A 21,630-nucleotide genomic window follows, 5' to 3' on the forward strand; every position below is an offset into this window, starting at 1 on the left:
ACACCTTTTTTGTACTAAAAGATGTATCACAAAAAGTAACCAATTTATTAGGTTAAATTGTAAATAAAGTATAAATTTGTCTATTATTCATATATTTTTTTAATTTATTACAAGTTCAATTTTCACTAACTATTAAAGTAATGTAGACCAGGGTTTGTAGTTTTCCTGATTTTTTCTGATTAAAGATATACTGTCCTGATTTTTAGCATTTATCCTGATAACCCTGATTTTTTATTTATTTATTTTGTTCAGAATGTACCATTTTAACAAACATAATTTTAAAAGAATCATTTGGAATTTTTCTTTTTTACGTTTCTTTCGGTAAGAAAGAAATAAGAAAAACTAGACCTATCAATGTCAAAACCAGTATGTTGTTTTTTTAATAAAAAACATGTATTAAATGAAAAGGAATAGGCGTAAAAGCAAAAACCCATTTCATTATCTTCCTTTCTCAAAAGAAAGAATAATTCCTGAGTCAAGTCTTCTTATTAAACATCAACCTTTAAGAAAAATTGTTTCCTTTTTTTGTTGTTGTTATTTTACGCCTCTTTTTATCATAAACCAGTCACAGACACCTGAAGCCAAGGTCAAGCACAGTAGGTGTTCTTTGCATAGGATACTTAAGAAGAACAAATGTTTTTTTTTCTTCCCCTTTTTGGAATTCTATCTATTGAACTTTTTGATTTGAATAAGAAATCAAGACCCTTTTTGTGGTCTCTTAAAAGCTGAAGTCTATTTTGAAAAAATAAAACCTTTCTTCCATATTATAATTTCATTATTTTTAAATAAAAAAACCTAATTATGCTCTTGCTGAAGATGATTGGTATAAAGATTAAATACTGTTGCTAGGATCTTGTTATGGCTCCTATTCTACAAAATATTACAGTAAATTTTTTTTCTTGTAATTATATTTTCTATTATATGTAAACTTTTATTTTGCACCCAAAATAATCTGTGACTATTTTATTTTTCAACAATTGTTAAACTGCCAACCCAATTTTGGGCTTTCGACTACTCATGTTCAATTCTTTAGCTTTGTCATTTTGAACCCAATTCAGAAGACAAGGGAAATCCTGGATCAAGTAGGGAGAAATTTGCCTTGGTGGAGAACTTTTTGATGGAACTAACCCGAATTTGCGTTACATGGAGAGGAAGACCACAAGAGCCTCCCATGGTTAGCCTGACAACAAGGGGACTCTAACCCATGATCCGTCTACTACTGAAGATATTTTATGAAGTCGGTGCGAGCTGGGTGCCGAATTCGTAGAGACCAGTCTTCACTGGGATTCGAACCCAGTTCATCTCATTGGAAGGGGAAGGCTCTATCTCCTGAGCCACTATGGCTCAATCTGTGACTATTTTATTTTATAATCGTTGAATAGCCGATCCAATTTTGGAATTATGATTACTAATGTTCAACTCCATAACTTTGTCATTTTGAACCCAATCCAGAAGACAAGAGAACTCCTGGATCAAGTATTAAGAGAAAGTTTGCCTTCGTGGAGGACTTTTTGATGGAACTAACCCGCATTTGTGTTACAAGGAGAGGAAAACCATGAGAAGTTCCCACAAGATCCGTTTACCACTGGGGATATTTTACATCAGCACTGTGGTCAGTGCAAGGCGAGTGCGGAATCTGTATCTACCAGCCACTTCTGGGATTCGAACCCAGTTCACCTCATTGGAAGACAAACGCTCTCTCCCCTAAGCCACCACGGCTTAATCTGTGACTATTAAAGTTGTTTACTCCACATGATGTGCAATTTCGGTATTGGTCGTTTTTTAATATCATTAAAAGAGTACAAGCTCAGTTTTGACCTAAGAAAAGAGGTTTTGGGTATCACTCTTCCACTTGGGTGAGAAACTTATTTCACCTTTTATGAAAAAAGTTTTTATTTCCTCCATGCTTTTCATTTTGAATAGCTTTTTTTTTAAAATAAAAATTCCAAGTTTTCACTAACAGTCTTCATTATCTAAAAATGTGAAGTAATGTTGTATCACAGTCTCTTTTCGGATCGTAGTGAATACTTTCCGTGTCGTGATTATTCTTTTCTTAGGTTGTAAAAGTAATCATAAAATTCAAAGGGTAATTCACTGTTTTTTTTCTCGCTAGTATTAGTTTTGATGCACTCAAATTTTTGTATGTTTTGAAATGAATGTTTTCTTTTTTTTTAAATTTCAAATCAATATGCCATACAAAAGTAAATTTTTCAGAGTTTTAGATGACACCATTTTTTTTTAGCTGTTTATTTTCTTTTCTTTAAAATGGTCTAGTATTTATGCATTTAAAATACCCTGATTACAAACCAAAACATACCAAAATATGACCTGATTTTTTTTCTTCTTTTTAATATTGGATCAAACTTTATTTTCAGCCATGGCAAGGCCCGTCTAAAGAGTACTTTGACAGTACTTATTTATATAATTTTATTTCTATTGTTGTGTTCCTTAAATTAACACAAACTTTATACTGGCAATTCAGTAAAAAAAAAATAGAAAGTGAGCATAATAAATGAATGAATTGCTTGCTTAGCAACCGGGTGACACAATCCTATATGTACAAAAACGAGCAGTGGCATTTGCTGTAAACCCGATGGGTGCCCAGTTTGTCCCCAATAATAATAAAAGTCCAGTGGGTTAAATAATCTTTGTATTCAACTAACAGAAAAGAACATGCATCAAATTAACATTTAGTTTTATTTGTTTTCAGAAATGCTCGCTTCGCAACAAAGGCCATCCGTGATGAATCTCAATCGAGACAGGAGGCAAAAGTATCACCATCCAAAAGGGGCACCTGACGCAGATTTAATATTTGGCAACAAGTAAGTTTCTTTGCCCCTCTCCTTTAGTCTTTGCAATTACAATATGTGTATATAAGGATTTCCTCTCTCAAGAAAAAAATTTGTATATAAATAACGCCGTATGCTCTTTTATGTTTAAAAATAAATTTAAAATAACAATTTTTGTTTCCTGTTAATCAAACTGTGTAATACTCACTTTTGAAAGATGTGTTGTATTTTTATGGTTTACAAATTTAGAAAAATATGTACCTGAAATTAAACTTCGTTTGTAATCATAACCATCATTTTGGCACTACAGCCCTTGCAGAGCCCTTCCTCTTTTAAGACTTTGGACCATCCTTTTCTGTTGGTCACACTTTTCTTGAATTTTGTAATTTTAAGTCCTCTTCAATTGGCTCCTTCCATCCAGGTCAAGGTCATCCACCAGATCAGTGATCACCACACTGTTGAGCATGAGTTCTTGTAGCTTGCAGGGACATTTCTTTATGTCACATTAACGATCCATAAACTTTATTTATCTACTGAGCTCATAAATCAAATGTAAAAATTTGTTAATAAGTTTGTTCATAGCTTATAGTAGGATTTTAAAATGGAAGGGTAAATCAGAAACTTCATTGGTTTGGCAACCATTCCTCTTTCTCTAGATGCGCCTTGTTTTCCATCTAATAATCTTTTAACACATCTTTTCAGGTTCATTGTCTTTTAATACATCCAAATCATTGGATTCTTTTTACTCTTATAGTTGTAACAATCTCCAGTTTTTAATATTTACCATAAATTTCTTTATTTGTTCTGATCCTCCAATGTACAGTCGGCAAAAAAAAAAAGATATCACCCTGAATAACTTTTGTTCTAATGATCGGATTCTCACGATTTAAGTGTCAATCTTAATGGTTCCTGGGGGTGACCTCAAATATGCTAATTAATTAGTGCTAACTATTAATTAAGTTACGAAATCAGACACAAAAACGTACTTTCTCTGAATAAACATGCATTTTTTTTTACATATTTGGAATCCTGACCCTTAAAATAGGGGGGGTAGACAAAATTTCGAAAAAAATGGGTTGTAAATTAGGTCGCAATAAGGATTTATATATCTGGCGATGGTTTAAAAATCTGCCAAATTACCACGCCATAGAAGGGGAAATAATTTATAACAACCATAAAGAAACTGAATGAATGACAAGATGGGAAAAGATAGTGCTTCTCGTTGCTAAGCAACCAAAAGAATTTTTCGCGTTGCTTTCTGGGCTTTTTTTTTTTTTTTTAAATCTCCTTTAAAAAGGAAATTTAAATAAATTAATAAATTATTTTTGATTCTCCAAGATTATAGAATCTTTGACTTTTTATCTGACATTATTTATTTTTTTAAAGCTGTTTTAATGTAATTTGTAGAACAGTTTTGAATTAAAACCAATTTTCATAAGTTATCATAAATTTATGAAGAGTTTTAGGGTTAAATGCTTTTGCCCCTCACTTCGAGTTTCTTAGGAAAGGAAAAAAAAGTGATCAAGCAAAGGTGGACCTGAAAAAAGATAGCTATTCTGATGCATAATCGCAAAATTTTATAGAAATCACGGTATTTATTTTCAATAAAATTGTAAAACTTAATAAAGTTTATATGGCATTTTAAAAGCATTTTGAGATATATATATATATATATATATATATATATATATATATATATATATATATATATGTAACATAAAAAATTTTTCCCTTTGCTCTTGTGTGGGAAACGTTCGATCTATCTCATAAACCAATAGCAACTACTAAGATTTCCCTCTTTCCCTAAATTAAGACATTTTACGGATTTTACTTTGCAAGATTTTCCCTAACATATAACCAAGGAGCGCAACTTTTCGTGTGCACTTTTACTCATTCTCATGACTGCTCTTGTCTAATAATTAATAAATAAATTTTGTACCCTCCTTCCCGACCTATGACCTGTTTTAATCCTTCCACTCGGCAACGACGTTATATATATATCAATATTATAATAAATAAAAACAAAAAAAAACACGAAGAAAATTACGAGTTGATGTTACTTACACACTCCTTTCGTTAGTTCTTTAAAAAACATGATTAAAAGAAAATTAGGTTTATAATACCCTTAATTAAACAAGAGTAACAATTGTTACAGTTTTTACAATACTTTTTCAACTCTGACACTCTTTTCATGAGATAACTTCTTTTGCCAACGATTTTGTCCCTTTTTTTTGTTAATTGAAACCAGCTTACACATTCTTGTAATTTTTACATTTTATCTTTGAAATTTCAATCTCGAAAGACATGCATGAAGTGACGCCTAGTCCAAAGAATCTAAGTTAAATAGTTGTAAGGCCGATTATTACGAAAACAATTAATTACTCTGGTTCAATGAAACAATTACAGTAAAACTTGTGTAAGTTGATCACTTCATGTGCATTGTTTTAGTGACCAACGTAGACAAGTGGTCAACTTCAACTTATAGAAGGGGTGGGACATTGTTTACTTTTTCGTTTCCTACATGTTGCTATACATTTAAATTTTTTTTTTACTTGACTTAAAAATTTGATTTAGCAAATGGCCAAATGAATATCTCAAGAAATGTGTTTAAACCTAAACGAACTTCAATTTGTTACACAGAAATAATTTTAATATTTAACTAACTTTTTAAAAAAAATTATTTTGTTAGTTATGCATGTGAAGTGTTTAATAAAAATAATTTCTTAAAATATCAGAACACGAAAACATTGAAAACTTTAACAAAACAAAATTATTTTAACACTTCAAAATTTATTCTGTTATTACTACACATATAAGCCTATTTGCTCACTATTGCAACTGGAAGAGCAACTTTTCAACTAACACACCTGTTTTCAATGAATGGTCAAAAGCTGAGTCCCTACAGTTAATGGTCAACTCACAAAAGGGTTTAGATTAGCTTTTTACACTATTTCACCAAACAAGTGAAATATTAACATACATTGCAAAATGACAGAAACTTTTCTGAATTTTTTTTTCTGGTCAACTTATGAGGGTTTTAGAATAGAATTTCATAATACTCCTAGACAAAATTAACTTATTTCAGTGGTCAACATACAAGATAGACAGGTGGTCAAGTTACAAAGGTTTTGCTTCTTTATTATGAAGGAAAATTTCCGTTCTTGATAATTGAGGTCAACTTATTCAGATGTAAAACTTACAAGTGTGGTCAACTTGGCAGGTTTCACTGTATAAATAAATCATTAATATTCTTGTTTTTTTATTACGAAATATTAGGAATTTGTTTACATAATTTCTTCAAAACGTGTGTTAAAACTATGATTATAAGTTATTCAAGAAGAAGAAAGTCAAATGGAGTAAAAGAACAATTTTTGAGATGATGATTCTAAAAATAGCACGTTTTTCTAATCTTTTTACAATTTTTTATTTTAGTAGTTGTTTAACAAAACAAGGCATATCAAACATTTTCCTGATATAGCAATATTTTTTTGAACTGTGCAAAAGTTGAGAAATCATACAAACAACTTTTAAAGCAAATATTTTCAACTTTTTAAGACAAAAGGGTTAGCGCACAAGATTTTCTTTGAATGTTGAATTAAAATTGCATGCCCATAGTTTTTTTGTTCATTTAAAAAACAAAACAATCTGTTAAATTTTTCCCCTGTGCGCACATACGCATTTACTTTTCATTACTCGAATAAATAAGAAGCAATAAAAAAAATAAAATTAATAATTTATCTTCATTTTTCGTAAACAATAGTATTTTTAGTAAATAGTCAGCTGTTCTGCTTCGAATGATATTGTGTGTGATCAGTAGAATATTTTTAATTTCTTAACAAGATTTAATTCTCAGATAGCTGGCAATAATTCTAAGTTTTCTTTCAATAAGAACTTAGCAATAATTTAAAAAGTAATTTTATTTTAAAGAAAAACATAAATTAAAGTACTTAAACGATTGATTAATACATTATTGGACAAATATATACATAATAGAATTTTAAAAAAAATTGCATTTAAATTCAATAAAAAAGTTAGAAAAATAATTCTGCGAAACACGCACAGACAGGTAATTTACAAATTTATTTTAAGATTAAGGCGATATATAAGATGTAAAGAAGTTTTAAAAAACTCTACTCTAAACTCAGCTGCACGACAGCCCATGGAGGGCCAAGGCCTACTGTGCCCATCTCAGTTTTCTGGACCTAGGGCTCTGGGGGGCAGGAGCAGATGTTCCGTTCAGGTGGTCAGCCGAACGCGGAACCCCCAGTGTTTAGTTCCCAATCATGCTTGGTACTTATTTATCGACCCACTGAAGGGATGAAAGGCTGAGTCAGCCTTGCCCGGCCCGAGGAACGACAGCGCGAAGCGCTACCGCTCAGCCACCGGGCGAAGTTTTAAGATGATTAAAAATGTTGACTACGCATTCGTATTAATAATTATAAAATATATATTCAAGAAATTGATAAATATATTATTCCAAATCTATGCATACGTATGTATATTATTGAAATTGTATCAGTTATTGAAAAAGAAAATCAAAAATTAAAAAATAATCACATTAAGTAAGCACAATCTGGTGCATAATCATATTCTATCAAAAGCACGCCTTTATAAAACTAGACATTCGTTGAATAAAGTGTTTTTTATTCAAAATGCTTTATTTATAATTTCTTTACTAAATTACAAATAAATTATTAAATGACTAAAAAGAAACATCGTATTTTATAGTTTGAAAGAAATAAAAATAAAAGGATTAGCAAACGATTATTAGCGAAAAAAATATGAATGAAAGTTTACACTACGCGCGAGAAGTCAAGTTCCTCGCAAGTTTATCACATTTTAATATTAATCGCCCCATTTAATCATTTTTTTATTGTCGCCAAATTTTTTTTCAAAAATAATTAATTTTAATTTTTTTCAGCTTCTAATAAATAAAAACAGTTGAAACTTTAGATTTTTGTATTGAAAAATATGTAGATTATTATGGTATAAAAAAATTCATACCTTATTATTCAAAATTTTTTCATCCTCAATTTAATTAAATAATAAAAAATAATTAATAATTACTAAAAATTATTTTTTTCTTGAAATTATCTTTGGGTAAATGAGTTTTATGAGTGGGCGCAATTTTCTTCAAATTGCTTCATTAGTTTTGAAAATATGACTAAAAACGTAAAAAGTGAAATTAACATTAACGGGTACGAACTTTGGATCGCTCTCCTGACCAAACTATGGGGACCATATTTCCCAGATTGCGGCTACCCCCTATATTTTGAAGCTTAGAAATCCAAATATGTAAAAAAAAATACATGTTTATTCAGAGAAAGTACGTTTTTGTGTCTGATTTCGTAACTTAATTAATAGTTAGCACTAATTAATTAGCATATTTGAGGTCACCCCCGGGAACCATTAAGATCGACGCTTAGATCGTGAAAATCCGATCATTAGAACAAAAGTTATTCAGGGTGATATCTTTTTTTTTTTGCGGACTGTACATCCTCACAAACTACACCGGAAATATTTCTCAAAATTTTCCTTTCTTTTATTATTGTCTCAGATCTATCTAACCTTATTGGTTAAGTTATCACTTAATGTAGATTTTCAAATTTAATAATTGCTTTAAGAAGGTCTTTAAAAATTTTTGTTAAGCATTTTTACTTTTTGAGCCAGTAAGCAAGTTTTTAGAGAATGTTAAATTCATATTGTAATATAAACTAAAAAAAATAAAAAAATTTATTTGACTGTTTTGTCAAACAAAATTTTATACTTTTAATTGGGCTAAAGATATTGTGTGAGCTTTATTTAATATGAGATTAGCCTTACTTAATAACATTTTTATGTGGCTTTAGTTTATTAAAGGAAATTTATTGGGGGAGGGGTTATTATTAAAGCAACTTAAATCATTTTTTTATTGCATGATACTTATTTTATCTTTGAAGTTACTGCACTTTTACTAGTGGGTTAAAAGTTTCTTATAAACTATATTATTATTCAATATTTTCCATTAAAAAATTGTTAAAGCTTAGAATTTAAATGTTATTACTTATATTTGCTAATAATACTCCATGATTTCCTGGTACACAGTCGACTGTTGCCAGAATATTTTTCTTATTGAACTATTAATGCAATATTAATTGAATATATCATTTTTTTTAAGGAAACTAATACATTATCTTACGTTAGAGGCCTTTATACATTTATTGCAATTGCAAATAGTATTCTGCTCATACAATTTTTTACCAGATAGATTATATCCCCAAATAAAAAAATCAAGATATATTACAATTATTTTTGGAATGATTTACCTTGTTTTAAAATTAAACTGTGTGAATTCAGTTGACATTTTGTGTCCTGTTACTGGTTTAATTTGTTTGCATGTAAACTGTTTTTATCCCTTAGTTTAAGCTTTCACGAATGTTTGTTAACTGCATGATAAGAAGTATCCCTGTTTTATTAGATGTTTCTGCTATTGGTTTCAAATATTTTAAAATTATCTATTAGTATATCTATTTTAGCTGTAAAGTATTGAATATAATTTTATGCTTAGAATTTTTTTTTTGTAGTGTTATAGGTGACAGATTGACCTAAAATTGAATTAAATCACTTTTGTAAGTTAAAAATGGCCAAACCTAAAATTTAAACACTGAAATCAATTGAAAAGTTTAATGGAAGATCATTAAGCAAGGTTCAGAGCTATCCTGATATTCCTGTTGTAAAATATTTTCTCCTTATTTCTAGCTTTTTGTCCTGGTATTCCTAATTTTTCTGGGTCTATAGAACACCCCATTTTCTACGAATACGAATGCAGATTTTAAAATTATTGACTTGAGGAATCGAAAGATTTAGATTTTTATACATCATTTTATTTTAATTGTTAATATTAGTAATAATCGCAAGATTTGACAGTTCAAAATAAGGGAATGCCCACTAATTATTGTAATGCATGGTTCAGGCAAATAACCTCACCTGCTTTTTTGCAAACTCTTATGGGAATTCAGTCATTTTATAAAAAAGAAAACTGAATTAGGTTGCTATTTTACATTATCAAATTTTTGTGGTGATGAATTCAGGGGTCATTCAGTTATTTATTGCTTTCACCCAATTTAGTAACAAATCTTGTAGTTTCACAATTATTCATTCATCTGATTTTAAGCATGGTCAATTCTAATCTACAATACTGTAATCCATTCAATAATTAATTAGCAATGACTAAGTGAGATGGACTAAGAGAAAATTTCAAAAGTTATAAATTGTTCGAAAAAAAAAATTCTAGACCAAAATATTTTTTAAGCAATATTTTTTTTTTGTTCCTTTAATTTCTCTATGTGTTCAACTAAAGAAATTAGCTCTTTAGTATAACATAATATTTTTCTTAAAATATTAAATCAAATTTTTTCATTTTAAAAATTAAAAATATGAAAAAACTTTAAATCAGATAAATGAGGTTTTATTTAACTTGCATTATGTATTTACATTAAATATCAAACTGATCCAATGATGAAAAGTTTTTAGAGATTACTGCTATTTCATTAAGCAGTCATCATAAGTGTATTACAGTGAAACCTTTTTAAGTATACCACTTATTAGTATACTACCTTTTTAAGTATTCCCACAAGATGTTCCATACAGCCCATGGGTGTCATGGAAAAGGTTACAGAAATTAGGAGAGTTAAGAACATTTCTTTTACCATTAATGGTTTTTTGAAACCTGTAATTTTATTTACATACAAATAATAAATTCAATAATTTATTAAAAATAATTTAATTAAGTAGTGACAGTGAAAAAAAAATATGTATGTATATATATATATATATATATATATATATATATATATATATATATATATATATATATATTTATATATACAGTAAAACCTGTCTATAACGATACTGTAGGGACCTAAATAAAATATTGTTATAGACAGGTTATCGTTATAGACAGGTTTGAAATCTAAAAGTATACCTTTAAAACTAATGATAAATTAAACTTCTTTTATAGGCTTCAAATGAAAATTTTACTTAGAATTATGAAACAGCACACAAGAAAAATTTACTTACAATTTTATGAATCAAAACAGAAATTATTTAGAAAAATAATTGATTAGTTTTGTTTGCTTATTTTTGGAAGCAATTGCCATTTTCATGCACATAGATTTCAGTCCATCTAATGAATTCAAATGAACATCAGTTACATTTGGCAATGTTGCAACAAAATCTTGCAAAGTGTTAATTAGCAATATGGCATTCTCGGGTGAAATTTGAGTCCTGTTTTGAGAACAGTCAGCTGCTTCTTCCTCATCACTTTGATCACCCGGGATAACTTCTGCTAAAATCTCTTCATCACTTGCACCATTGAAAACCAACACATCATTATCTAAATTTAAAAATTCATCTGCGTTAAATAGAAATGATGTATTAGATGATCTTTGGAAATCACTGACAATCGAATTTAAGCCTGCCACACATTTTTCTTCTTCATCAGTGATTGCAGTAAGCTCAATTTCTGCGTTTCCGTTGCTTTTATCCTCAAAGAAAGAAGCTTTCTTCCAACAATTTTGGATGGTGGATTGTGTCAATGAATTCCACCCTCCGGAAATCCAATCACATGCATTTTTTACATCAATTGCATAAGGATTTGGGAGTTTATTATCCAGATTATAAACAACGTTCTGAACTAATCTTTTTCGATAGTATCCTCTGAAACATTTTATTATTCCCAAATCTAATGGCTGTAGAAAGGACGTGCAATTTGGGGGAAAATAAAGCAATTTTATATTTTTCAAACTTGGAGGATTGTTGTGAGGAGTGCAGTTGTCAACTAAGAGAGCTATTTTTTCCTTCTTTCTTTTCATCTCCTTATCCACATCAAGCAGCCAGTTGTTAAGTATTTCTTCTGTCATCCAGGCTCTTTTGTTTGCCTTGTAGTCAACTGGTAAACTTTTCACATTCTTAAAACATCTAGGTTTAGCGTATTTGCCTATAACGAACGGCTTCAGTTTATCGATTCCAGTACTGTTTGCACAAAGTAGAACAGTAAACCTCTGTTTTGATTTTTTACTGCCTTTACAATTTTCTCCCTTCTTACAATTTTCTCCCTAAGAATATTACATACAAAGGAGATGGGGAAGAAAAAAAAAAACATTTTGTTATCTCACATTTAGGCTCGATGGGGCATCGTTTTCCAACGGTAGAAAAATCGGAATAGAACTATCAAAAGAAGAAAAATTATTGTTGTAGACATGTTTTACTGAAAAGTGGTTATCGCTATAAACAGGTTAAAAATACATTGAGTAAATAGGAATTTCACCGGGACCTCAAGGAAATATCGCTATAGACAGGTTTATCATTATAGACAGTATCGTTATACACAGGTTTCACTATATATATATATAATTATATATATCTAAAATTATATATATATATATAATTATATATATCTAAAATTATATATATATATATAATTATATATATCTAAAATTATATATATATATATAATTATATATATCTAAAATTATATATATATATATAATTATATATATATATAATACATAGATAGATAGATAATTTAATTCTTCATATAAATATTTTTTCTAATTATAATGTATTGAATAAATTATGAAGAGGATTTGTATTTATAAACGTCATTTTTGTTTTCCTGTTGAACTTTTCATTTCAAAATATGATAACTTAATTCGATAATAAAGAAAATGTATTTACGTGATAACCAATTCTCAACGTTTATAATAGTTCAGGTTCATTACAACCAATTTATTATGTATTTGATATTATTTTCAGCTTATTCTTGCACCAAAAACAAATAAAACCAAAGTATTCTACGGCAAGCCTGAAAATTTAACTGTTAAGATATAAAACCTAATCTTAAGACTGTCAACTTTTCTGAACAATTTTCGACTAGACTTTGTGTGGATAGTTTTTGTAAAAAATTATTTTTTGCTTTTAATGTATAAAGATTGTATTTATTGTATATGTATCTAAAACCGTTGCTGAGAGGAAGAATAAAAACAGGTGTTAAGGAAGGGAAGGAGGGCACAATATTTATTTAACTAGTATTATTAAGAGAGAGAACAGTCATCCAAGGGACACACAAATCAAAGTGCTTTCCATTAAAAATTAGGGGAAATCTTGCAAAATAAATCCGTAATAATATTTTATCTTAGAGAAAAAGAGAAACCTGAGAAATTACAATAGGTCAATTAAATAGGTTTAGAGAAAAGTATGTTTCTCACAAATTAGTAAAGGGAAAAACTTTAAAATGTTAATTATATACAATGCATACTTGAACTAAAACTAGTATAAAGGACGGAATGTGAATATTAAAGTATGATAAAGCACATAGTTTTGAATAATAAATTGAGATGAAGAAATAACATAAAAAAAGATTAGTTGAAGTTTTTTATGTTTATATATATATATATATATTATTATCAAACATGTGTATAATGTACGTGTATAAAAAAATAGGCACGTTTATGACCGTTTTCTTGAAAATTAACCGATTGTTAAGAGGTTAACACTGCTTTGTTGAAGAAAATATTTGTTCAATATGAATATAACTCTTAGAATGAGAGTTTTTGTTGTAAAATATCTCATTATCCAACATCTTTTAAAATATTGGTTAGTTATAAAAACCATTAAAGACTTCGCTCTATGTTTAAAAAAAAATCGTTTTTTAAGAGATAATTATGAGAAATCTAATAGCTCCCATCATTGATTTATTGATTTTTGTTACTTTTCAGTTTGCTTCTTAGTGAACTGAATAATAATGGAGACATAATAGATATTGGAAGATATATAACGAAGAAAAAAAAATGAACAGAACTTTTGGAGAAATCGATGAATTTTGACATTACTTGCGTAGCTCCTTGACGTATTATGCTGTAAATAAGAACAACAAAAAATTTTTTTTATGAATTAATAAAATGTCATGATAGCTCATTATCTTTAATAAAAACAAACTTCTATTTCCTAATTCTGTGGAAACACTTAAAAAAATTATTTAATTCTTTTTGTTTCTTGCAAAAACTTTTTAAAGGAGACAATCGAAAGATCATTTGTAATCCATATTATTACGAAAGATCAAATGTGTTTCAGACTTGTGAATTTTATATTCAGCCTCCTTGCTTTAACATGGAATTGGTTGTTGAACAATTCACGATTTATCAATAAAAATGTTCCTATTCTGTTTTTACTTCACAAAGGGAAGAAAACAATTGTCAATGATAGTTATAAGAAGCATCTTTAAGGCTTTTTTCTTTCAAATAAATTGATATGATTAACTTTTTTTCTTCTTTTGGCATGTGAATGAGAAATTATGGAGTCATTTAGGCAAGTTAAGAGCTGCTTCTAAAGAGGCAGCACATTTGAAAAAAAAAGAATTGAGGGACAGTAAATTTCTACAAGCATTTGCATAAAACATTCATCACTACATAATTTTTCGATATTATTTTCTTCATTATATTATTCTGTTAGATTTATTTAATTTATGATATTTTCTGCAATGAACACTTTTATGATTTTAAATCCTTTGGGTGAGAATCACTCTTTAAGCTAGAATGCAGAATTCTCTCTAGGAATAAACAAGGTCTTTTCCTCTCGGAAAAGGTCACTCACTAGACACCGTAAAAATTTGTCAAAATATGTTATATTATATAATAACTGAATTTTATCCACAACAAGTTCTAAATTAACCTCTTATACTATTTTATGTGTGGCTGGGTGGCGCAGTTGGTTTGTCGTCGGCCTTCTGAGCCCAAGTCTGCGGGTTCGATCCCCGGCCCAGGCATATGTCGGCGGCCATGTCGTGTGATTATACGGCATGTAAAAGATTCCTGGAGTGTCTTATTGGCTCTTGGCATTTCCGTCAAAATTAAATTCCTAGTGCACTTTAGCATCCAAATAGAGTCTTGGTGCTGCCATCTAGTGTGGCAGAAAGTAGACGTCGAAATTAACATGACCAAATTTAATGGGGTATCTCACCCATTGTGGTGGTCCTGAAAGAGTGGATACCACCTCTGGAGAACGCACTAGGTCTGCTCATCAGCAAGACCGATTGTGCAGCTCATTGAAAAAAAGAAAGAAAAAACTATTTTATGTGTGTATTTCAAAAAGTAATTCTCTCTCATTATCAAAATAAGAGGAAAATTTGTAGTTTATAAAATAATTTAAGGCATGCTGAAAGGCAATCTATGTGCATATTAGAAAGTAAACTAACAAAAAATGATTAATTGATATATAACTTGAGATCTTTTTTTTTTTCGATAATTTAAAACTGAAAATTATAAGAAAATGAACATTTAAAGGTGCATTTTTTGAAAAAAAGGTATTAGTTTAAAAGACAGTTGTAAATTTCAAATCACATTAAAAAATGTATTAATATCTCCCAAAAAAAATATATACTCTTAAAAATTTAACCAATTAAGAATAGTCCTAACAAAGTAAGTATTTGTAATAGCAATCAGAAATAAACCTATAAACACAGATAATTTTACCCAAGTGTAATTATTTAGACGGTGAATTATAGTTTTTCTAAATAGATTTTAAATATTTTATTGTATATTTTATATCCGTCATTGAGAGCCAACCCAATTTTTGGGTTTACGACTATTAATGTTCAACTACATAGCCTTGTCATTTTGAACCCAATCCAGAAGACAAGGGAACTCCTGGATCAAGTATTGGGAGAAATTTACCTTCGTGTAGGACTTTTTTATGGAACTAACCCGCATTTGCATTACACGGAGAAGAAGACCACCAGAACCTCTCATGGTTAGCCTGGCGGCAAAGGGACTCTAACCCAAGATTCGTCTACTACCGAGGATATTTCACATTAGCACTGCAGTCGGTGCAAGCTGGCTGCGGATTCGTATCGACCAGCCATCACTGGGTTTCCAACCAGGTTCACCTCATTGGAAGGTTAACGCTCTATCCCCTGATCCATCGCGGCTCTGGAATATGAATAAAAAGTTTCAGGGATGGCGGCTTATTTTTAGAGAAAGGGCGCATTTATTGCTTTCAAAGGGCAGGCAGAATAGACCGCCCTTAAAAAATCGCTTAGAGAGAGCACTGAAAATATTCAAACGTAAGTTTCACAAAAAAAAGTTTAACACTCTTACATTTTATGTTTTGTCTTTATCGATTTGTGAGTAACAGACTTTGCAACAAAACTCTGCATTAGTTTAATAATTCTTAAAAGATTTTTAAACGAAAATAGAAATTTTGAAACTTTTAATAAGAATTAGGCTTTCAATTCCTTTTTTGCTCTTAAGTTTCGAAGTGTTGCTTAGATTTTAAAATTATCAAAGCTAGAATTTAAATGAAATTCAGTCAAGTTCTGATTACTCGAAACATAATCAAAAGCCAAAAATATTTTAAGCTATCCTTAATTTGATTGTTAAAATCATTTGTTTTTATTGCAAAATCAAGCAACTGTAAATAATGTTTTTATAAATATGTTTGTTATGATTGTGTTATAATGTTAATTATTTTGAGATTTTATTTCTCAAATATTTTGCATGACACAAACTGGATTAAAATATTCAAAAAAAATAATTAAAATATTATATATATTGTTAGCAACTATAAAAAATTGACTACTTCAAGAAATTTTAATATTTTGAAGGAATTCAAAACTTTATTTTTTGCTTCAAATTTGTTAATACTTTCATTTACAAATGACGACAGGGATGAAAGATATTTTTTTTAAATAACTGAGAACTTGACAGGTGAACTAGACTTCAAACTTGACTTTTGAAAAGTCTGAAAGTATTCAACTTCATTTTGTCCCTTAAGTGCAGGAATGGCCATGATTTAACATTATTAAAAATTAGTTTTATTTTTTAATTGTTTTTATAGTTTTATTTAAAAGGTGAGTATTCATGCTTTATTTTAAAAAGCCTCAAGTCTCAAAAACAAAGAGAAAAAAATTGGTATTAACTTTCATAACTTCAACACATCATTTTGGACTTATTAGTTTTCGTTATAACAGCGCATTTGCGATTGAATCTAAGATTGAAAACAAAACACAGCAATTAAACAATTCCCTGAATAGAACCTGTATTTGAATACAAAAAATCTCCATAAAAACTTATTAAAAACTTTAAATAAAAGGAAATTCTTGTATAAATAAATGAAAATTACAATCTTAAACATCAATGCGTTTGTAAATTTTACATATAATTATTTTCAAATTCGTATATTTTTAGAAATCAAGATGCAATTATCTTTAAAATTTGAAATGTTTAAAGCGGAGAGGAAAATAAGACATAAAGAAAGTAACATTGCAATAAAATTGAGAATCGATTTATTGCGATAATAGAGTAATTTGAGAAAATTTAATATTAAAAAAATCATACAATGCAAAAAATAAAAAAAATCTCTAAAATTAAAATAAAAAATACCTCAAAGTCTAAAAATATGTGTTTAATAAGGAAAAAAAGCCCTCACAAACCAGTAAATGTTATCAAAATCCAGACCTTATTCATGTTGTTTCTAATCTTTTAGTGGTTTGTTGTTGTCGTTGGCCATTAAGGCAGTGGGAGTACGATTTTTTTTGTTTTCCAGTGGCGCCATCAATGTCCAAAAATTCGACTTCTGCCACACACATACGCCACACCTGTTTATAGGGTGGATCCGTTCATTCATCCACAGATCATAGTTATGACCTAAACCAGGAAACGATCCACCTCCAATTAAGTACCCCCAGAAGTATTGATTTGTTATGGGAATATGGAGGACTTTGTGATCCAACAGATTTAACGTGCGCCGGTCACCATTTACTACACGGAGTCTTCGGCCCGCTGGATTCGAACTCCCTTTCTCACAAGCGTGAGTCCAACACCTTGCCAACCAGGTGGTTTATGCCAACTAGTTTCCGTAAATTCACAAACTTCCAGAAATCTTAAACAAAGGAAGTTTTGGAAAAACTTCCAGAAATCTTAAATCAATACAATAGGCCTTAATCATAATGAATGTTAGAAAGCAAGAACTATATCAACTTTTGCTTTGATGTCCGTTTTTAGTGCCTGGCACTATTTGATTTGCATGAAGACAGTGCATGTGCTTGATGCATGGCCCAAGAATTATTATTTAACTAAAAAATATATATATATTGGAACTGTTGTTAAGAAACTCGTTTATTTTTTAAGGTAACAGAATTGTAAGGGGTGATCTGGCACAGATTTAAATAAATAACCATTGATTATTCAACAGATAATCCCTACAAAGAAGGATGCAAGTCTGTGGTGTTATCCATGGTAAGTTTGTCTGAAAAAGGATAATACCCCTTAATGTGATCCCAGTTAATGTTATCAATCGCTTATTGTTATCAAATTCACTAGGTCCAGATTTTCTCTAATCATTTGTATGGTAAAATTATTAATCCCTTACACCCATTTCACTGTTTTTATTTACTTTTTCGAAAATCTTAACCTTCAAAGAAATATTCACTGCAGTCAGAAAGAAATTTTTTTTTTATTCTGCGCTATTGTTTGAACTTCTGAGTATTTATCTGAACCAAGAATGAGTGTGTTGATATTTTATGCCCTACTCACTTAAACAGAGATCCATGATATGAACTGAATTAACAGTGGAACAAAAAAAAATTTACATTTTAAATTGTTAAGAAAACCTTCTTAAATTAAGACTTACATGACTTGCCTATTACTTTCAAAAACTTTAATTTTTTTTATTTTTAAATCCTCAAAATTCCAAACTAATTTGCTATTTTAGTTTGGGATTTTTGAAATTTATTTCTTTTAAAACTTTATTTTTTTTTTTCGGTTACAAATCATTCTTTTTCGGGTATTCACTGAAGTAAGCAATGATTATTCTACTTTAGAGAAAGACACACTAATGTGTTAGGTTTTTGAAACTTTTTCTTATCAAAGATAATAGCACAACAGGAGGGAAAATCTTCTCTGTCAAACAAATCACAATTCTAATTGATGTCTCAAAGAGGGATAAAACCTCCTTCATTCACTCCAAACTGCCAGCAAGATTTGATTAATTCTTAAACTATGCTCCCAACACCTGTTTAGAGCAACAAATGAACAGGAAGTCTATTGAAGTGACCACCTATTGTATTCTTAACAGAAAATTTCATTCTAGCTGGCGAAACATTTCTTAAAAATTCATTTCATTTCCTCTTCTTTATGCAGTTAACCAAGTACTAGAAACTACAAATACCCAGTTTTAAACTGAGGAAAACCGAGACGGATGACGTTAAAAAATTTCTTACAACATAAATTGCGCAAAAAAAAAAGTTTTCAAAAATCTAAAAACGAATAACTGTATACTATTTAGCTACTATTCAAAAACTGCTATTTTCAGAACTGTATTGGCAAAATTTTGTTTTTAAAAAAAAAATTAAAAGAAATTCGAAATACAACACACACAGTATCTCAAATTGTGTGTATTTTTCCTCTCTCAAAAGATACTGCCAATAAGAGTAAATATCCTCCACTTTATTTGTAAAAATTAAATAAAGAGGAGTAAAAGAATTTTCCTCCCTCCACCCCTTCAACAGTTGAATTCGCAGTCGGGAGGAGAAATTCCTCTTAACGTATAAATAGAGATTAATTCAACCTATTTAACTCACTATAAATGACATTAGATTTGTATTTTCAGTATTTTATTAATTTAATAGTGCTTTGATAATCAGTCTGTCATGATTGGTATGTATAGTTTTAACATCCTAGTTCCGTAGTTCCTAAAAATTGAACAATGAAAGTATCAGTTGCTTGTGTTTATGGAATAGTAAACAAGCCTAGATGCATTGATTGCTGTAATGTGAAAAGTACTAAAAGACTATATTACCCTGCATATATAAATGCATTGTTGTGTATAATAGTTCTTTTATGAATTCAGTCGATCAAAATGGATATTTTTTTTCTCAATCTTTTCATCTTCTTGAAAAAGAAAAGTTAAAAATTACCCTTCTGACAATTTCTGCTTTTAAATATTGTTTCTATTATATGTTAGAAATGAAGGGAGATATTAAGTTTTTAAAGAAAAAATCATGTTTGGGTAAATGATGCTTTAAAAAAAAAAAAAAACAATCAAGGAACTAACATAAAATTGGAGGCTAAATTCATTATTCACCAGCCAGTTTTCCTTACCATACTCATGCAAACTATGGCAAGTTCTTTTTTTACTACTGTCTTTAATTTCACAGTCAATATCTTTTTCAAAATTAGTTGTTGTTGTTGCTTATCCTCTAATTGTCCGACGAGGTCAGACAAGATCCAGTAAGTTGTTGACCCTCAAAAAGTCGATTACAAGAAGTGGAGAAGTCACCTATCTGGAACATCAAAATTAGTTCCAGATATAAGCATCTGTGCATCAAATTTTAATAAAATTAGTCTCGACTAGATGAGAACCAAAGTTGAAAAGAGAAGTTTATAACTTAACAAAAGTCGCCAATTTTGTACGATTATTCTATTTTTAAAAAAAAATATAAGTATGAAAAAACTATGTGGAGGGAGAGGGATATTGTTTTAACTTTGTTACATGTTATCGATTTATTATTAATTTTCTTTCTTCTGCAGCTCGACCTCCCCTAAGAGCTAGTTGTTGGATGTGCTTCTACACAACTGCTCTCAAGGCCAAATCCAGGCATCTTTGTTTACTGACAAAGTGGTTGCTGTGTGCCAGATTGTAACCCTTCGCCAAAGATATTCTCCTGCCAAAGTTCAGGTGCCAACTTTGGCCCTCAGTACGATGGACTAAATAAAAAAAAAATAGCCATCACCCTGTGATTTTAGAGTGTACAGTTTCTTCCTTTTTTTATTTTATTGTGAGATTAAATACTATTTGACTAGCAAAATATGTAGTCTGTTGCTTTTTTTCTTCCTGTTGCAAATAAGCTTTAAAAATGTTTCCAAACGTTTGTAGTGCAGGCGAAGCTTTGAATGGGAAATTCTGTTCCACCTACATCAGTATTTTAAAGTTAAAGAAAAGTAAGTTCAGTTTGAGTTCAAATGCAGAAGAAATGTTATCAAAATAAATTATAATTTGTTTTTTTTTTTTTTAAAAATTCAGAATTTGAAATTTCAAGGTTTACCTAAACTTACTTTTTCTGTAGTATTTGAAATTTAATTGGAAAGAGAATTTGCCATGAAGAGTTTATCCCACGCTATAGCGTCCTTCTAATAATGAAATCTTGGCAATATTATACATAGCTGCCAACTCTACTGGATTTTGCCAGTTTCTCCTAGTTTTTGCACATTTTAGAGAATTCCTTAAAAAATTCCCATTGAAATAGAATTTTGCCTGCTTGAATATTTAAATAGGTGTTACTAGGTAATACATAATGAAGCGAGTCTCATTTATAAAAATCTTTAACTATCTTTGATGAATTAAATGCCTATTACTATTGAAAATTATGAGTAAACATAATGCATAACATTTCAAGTTTATTTATTGTTAATCATTATTGGAAAATATAACATTTTGATTTTGATGACTATAAAAATTCCTATGTTTTATTTAGTACACTTTGCAACAATTATCTACTGGGTTTTTTCGTATCCATGTTGGCAGGATACGAAAAAACTAGATATGAATTTATTTCAGGGTGGCTGTAAAAAAATTGCCACATTATTATTGACTCTTTGCTTACATCTGATGAATCAGAATAGCAGGTGTTATCATGCTATGCACTGTAAGCAAAAGCTTAAATGTTGTAATGGGTAGCTAATGTACTAATATAATTACTGTAGTAATAGGTAGTTTTCCCCCTAAAAATAGACAAGTACCAAACGGTTTACTTTTAGTTGACATAAGCTTTGAATGCAAAAGATTTCAGCATAAAATCAACACTATT

The 21,630-nt window shown here is 29.5% G+C and overlaps 1 protein-coding gene across 39 annotated transcripts in view; it reads left to right on the plus strand.

Annotated features, from left to right (window-relative positions):
- Positions 1–20,631, plus strand: part of Upf2 (UPF2 regulator of nonsense mediated mRNA decay) — a 91,310-nt gene extending 70,679 nt beyond the window's left edge. For 15 of the 39 annotated variants that reach the window (XM_087163170.1, XM_087163165.1, XM_087163167.1 and 12 more), the window contains 2 exons: positions 2,711–2,822; positions 20,354–20,631. In XM_087163170.1, coding sequence (XP_087019296.1) covers positions 2,711–2,822; positions 20,354–20,375 — 134 coding nt within the window. In that variant the 3' untranslated portion in view covers positions 20,376–20,631. Of the gene's footprint in view, positions 1–2,710; positions 2,827–13,546; positions 13,780–17,953; positions 18,062–20,353 lie in introns of those variants that run through there. The other 24 variants (XM_071185421.2, XM_071185414.2, XM_087163157.1 and 21 more) reach the window with 6 other exon arrangements.
- The last annotated feature ends 999 nt before the right edge of the window (positions 20,632–21,630 follow it).

Source organism: Parasteatoda tepidariorum, chromosome 5, assembly GCF_982258835.1.
Source record: "Parasteatoda tepidariorum strain Cologne lab strain chromosome 5, Ptep-v5.0, whole genome shotgun sequence".
Lineage (NCBI taxonomy): Eukaryota > Metazoa > Arthropoda > Arachnida > Araneae > Theridiidae > Parasteatoda > Parasteatoda tepidariorum.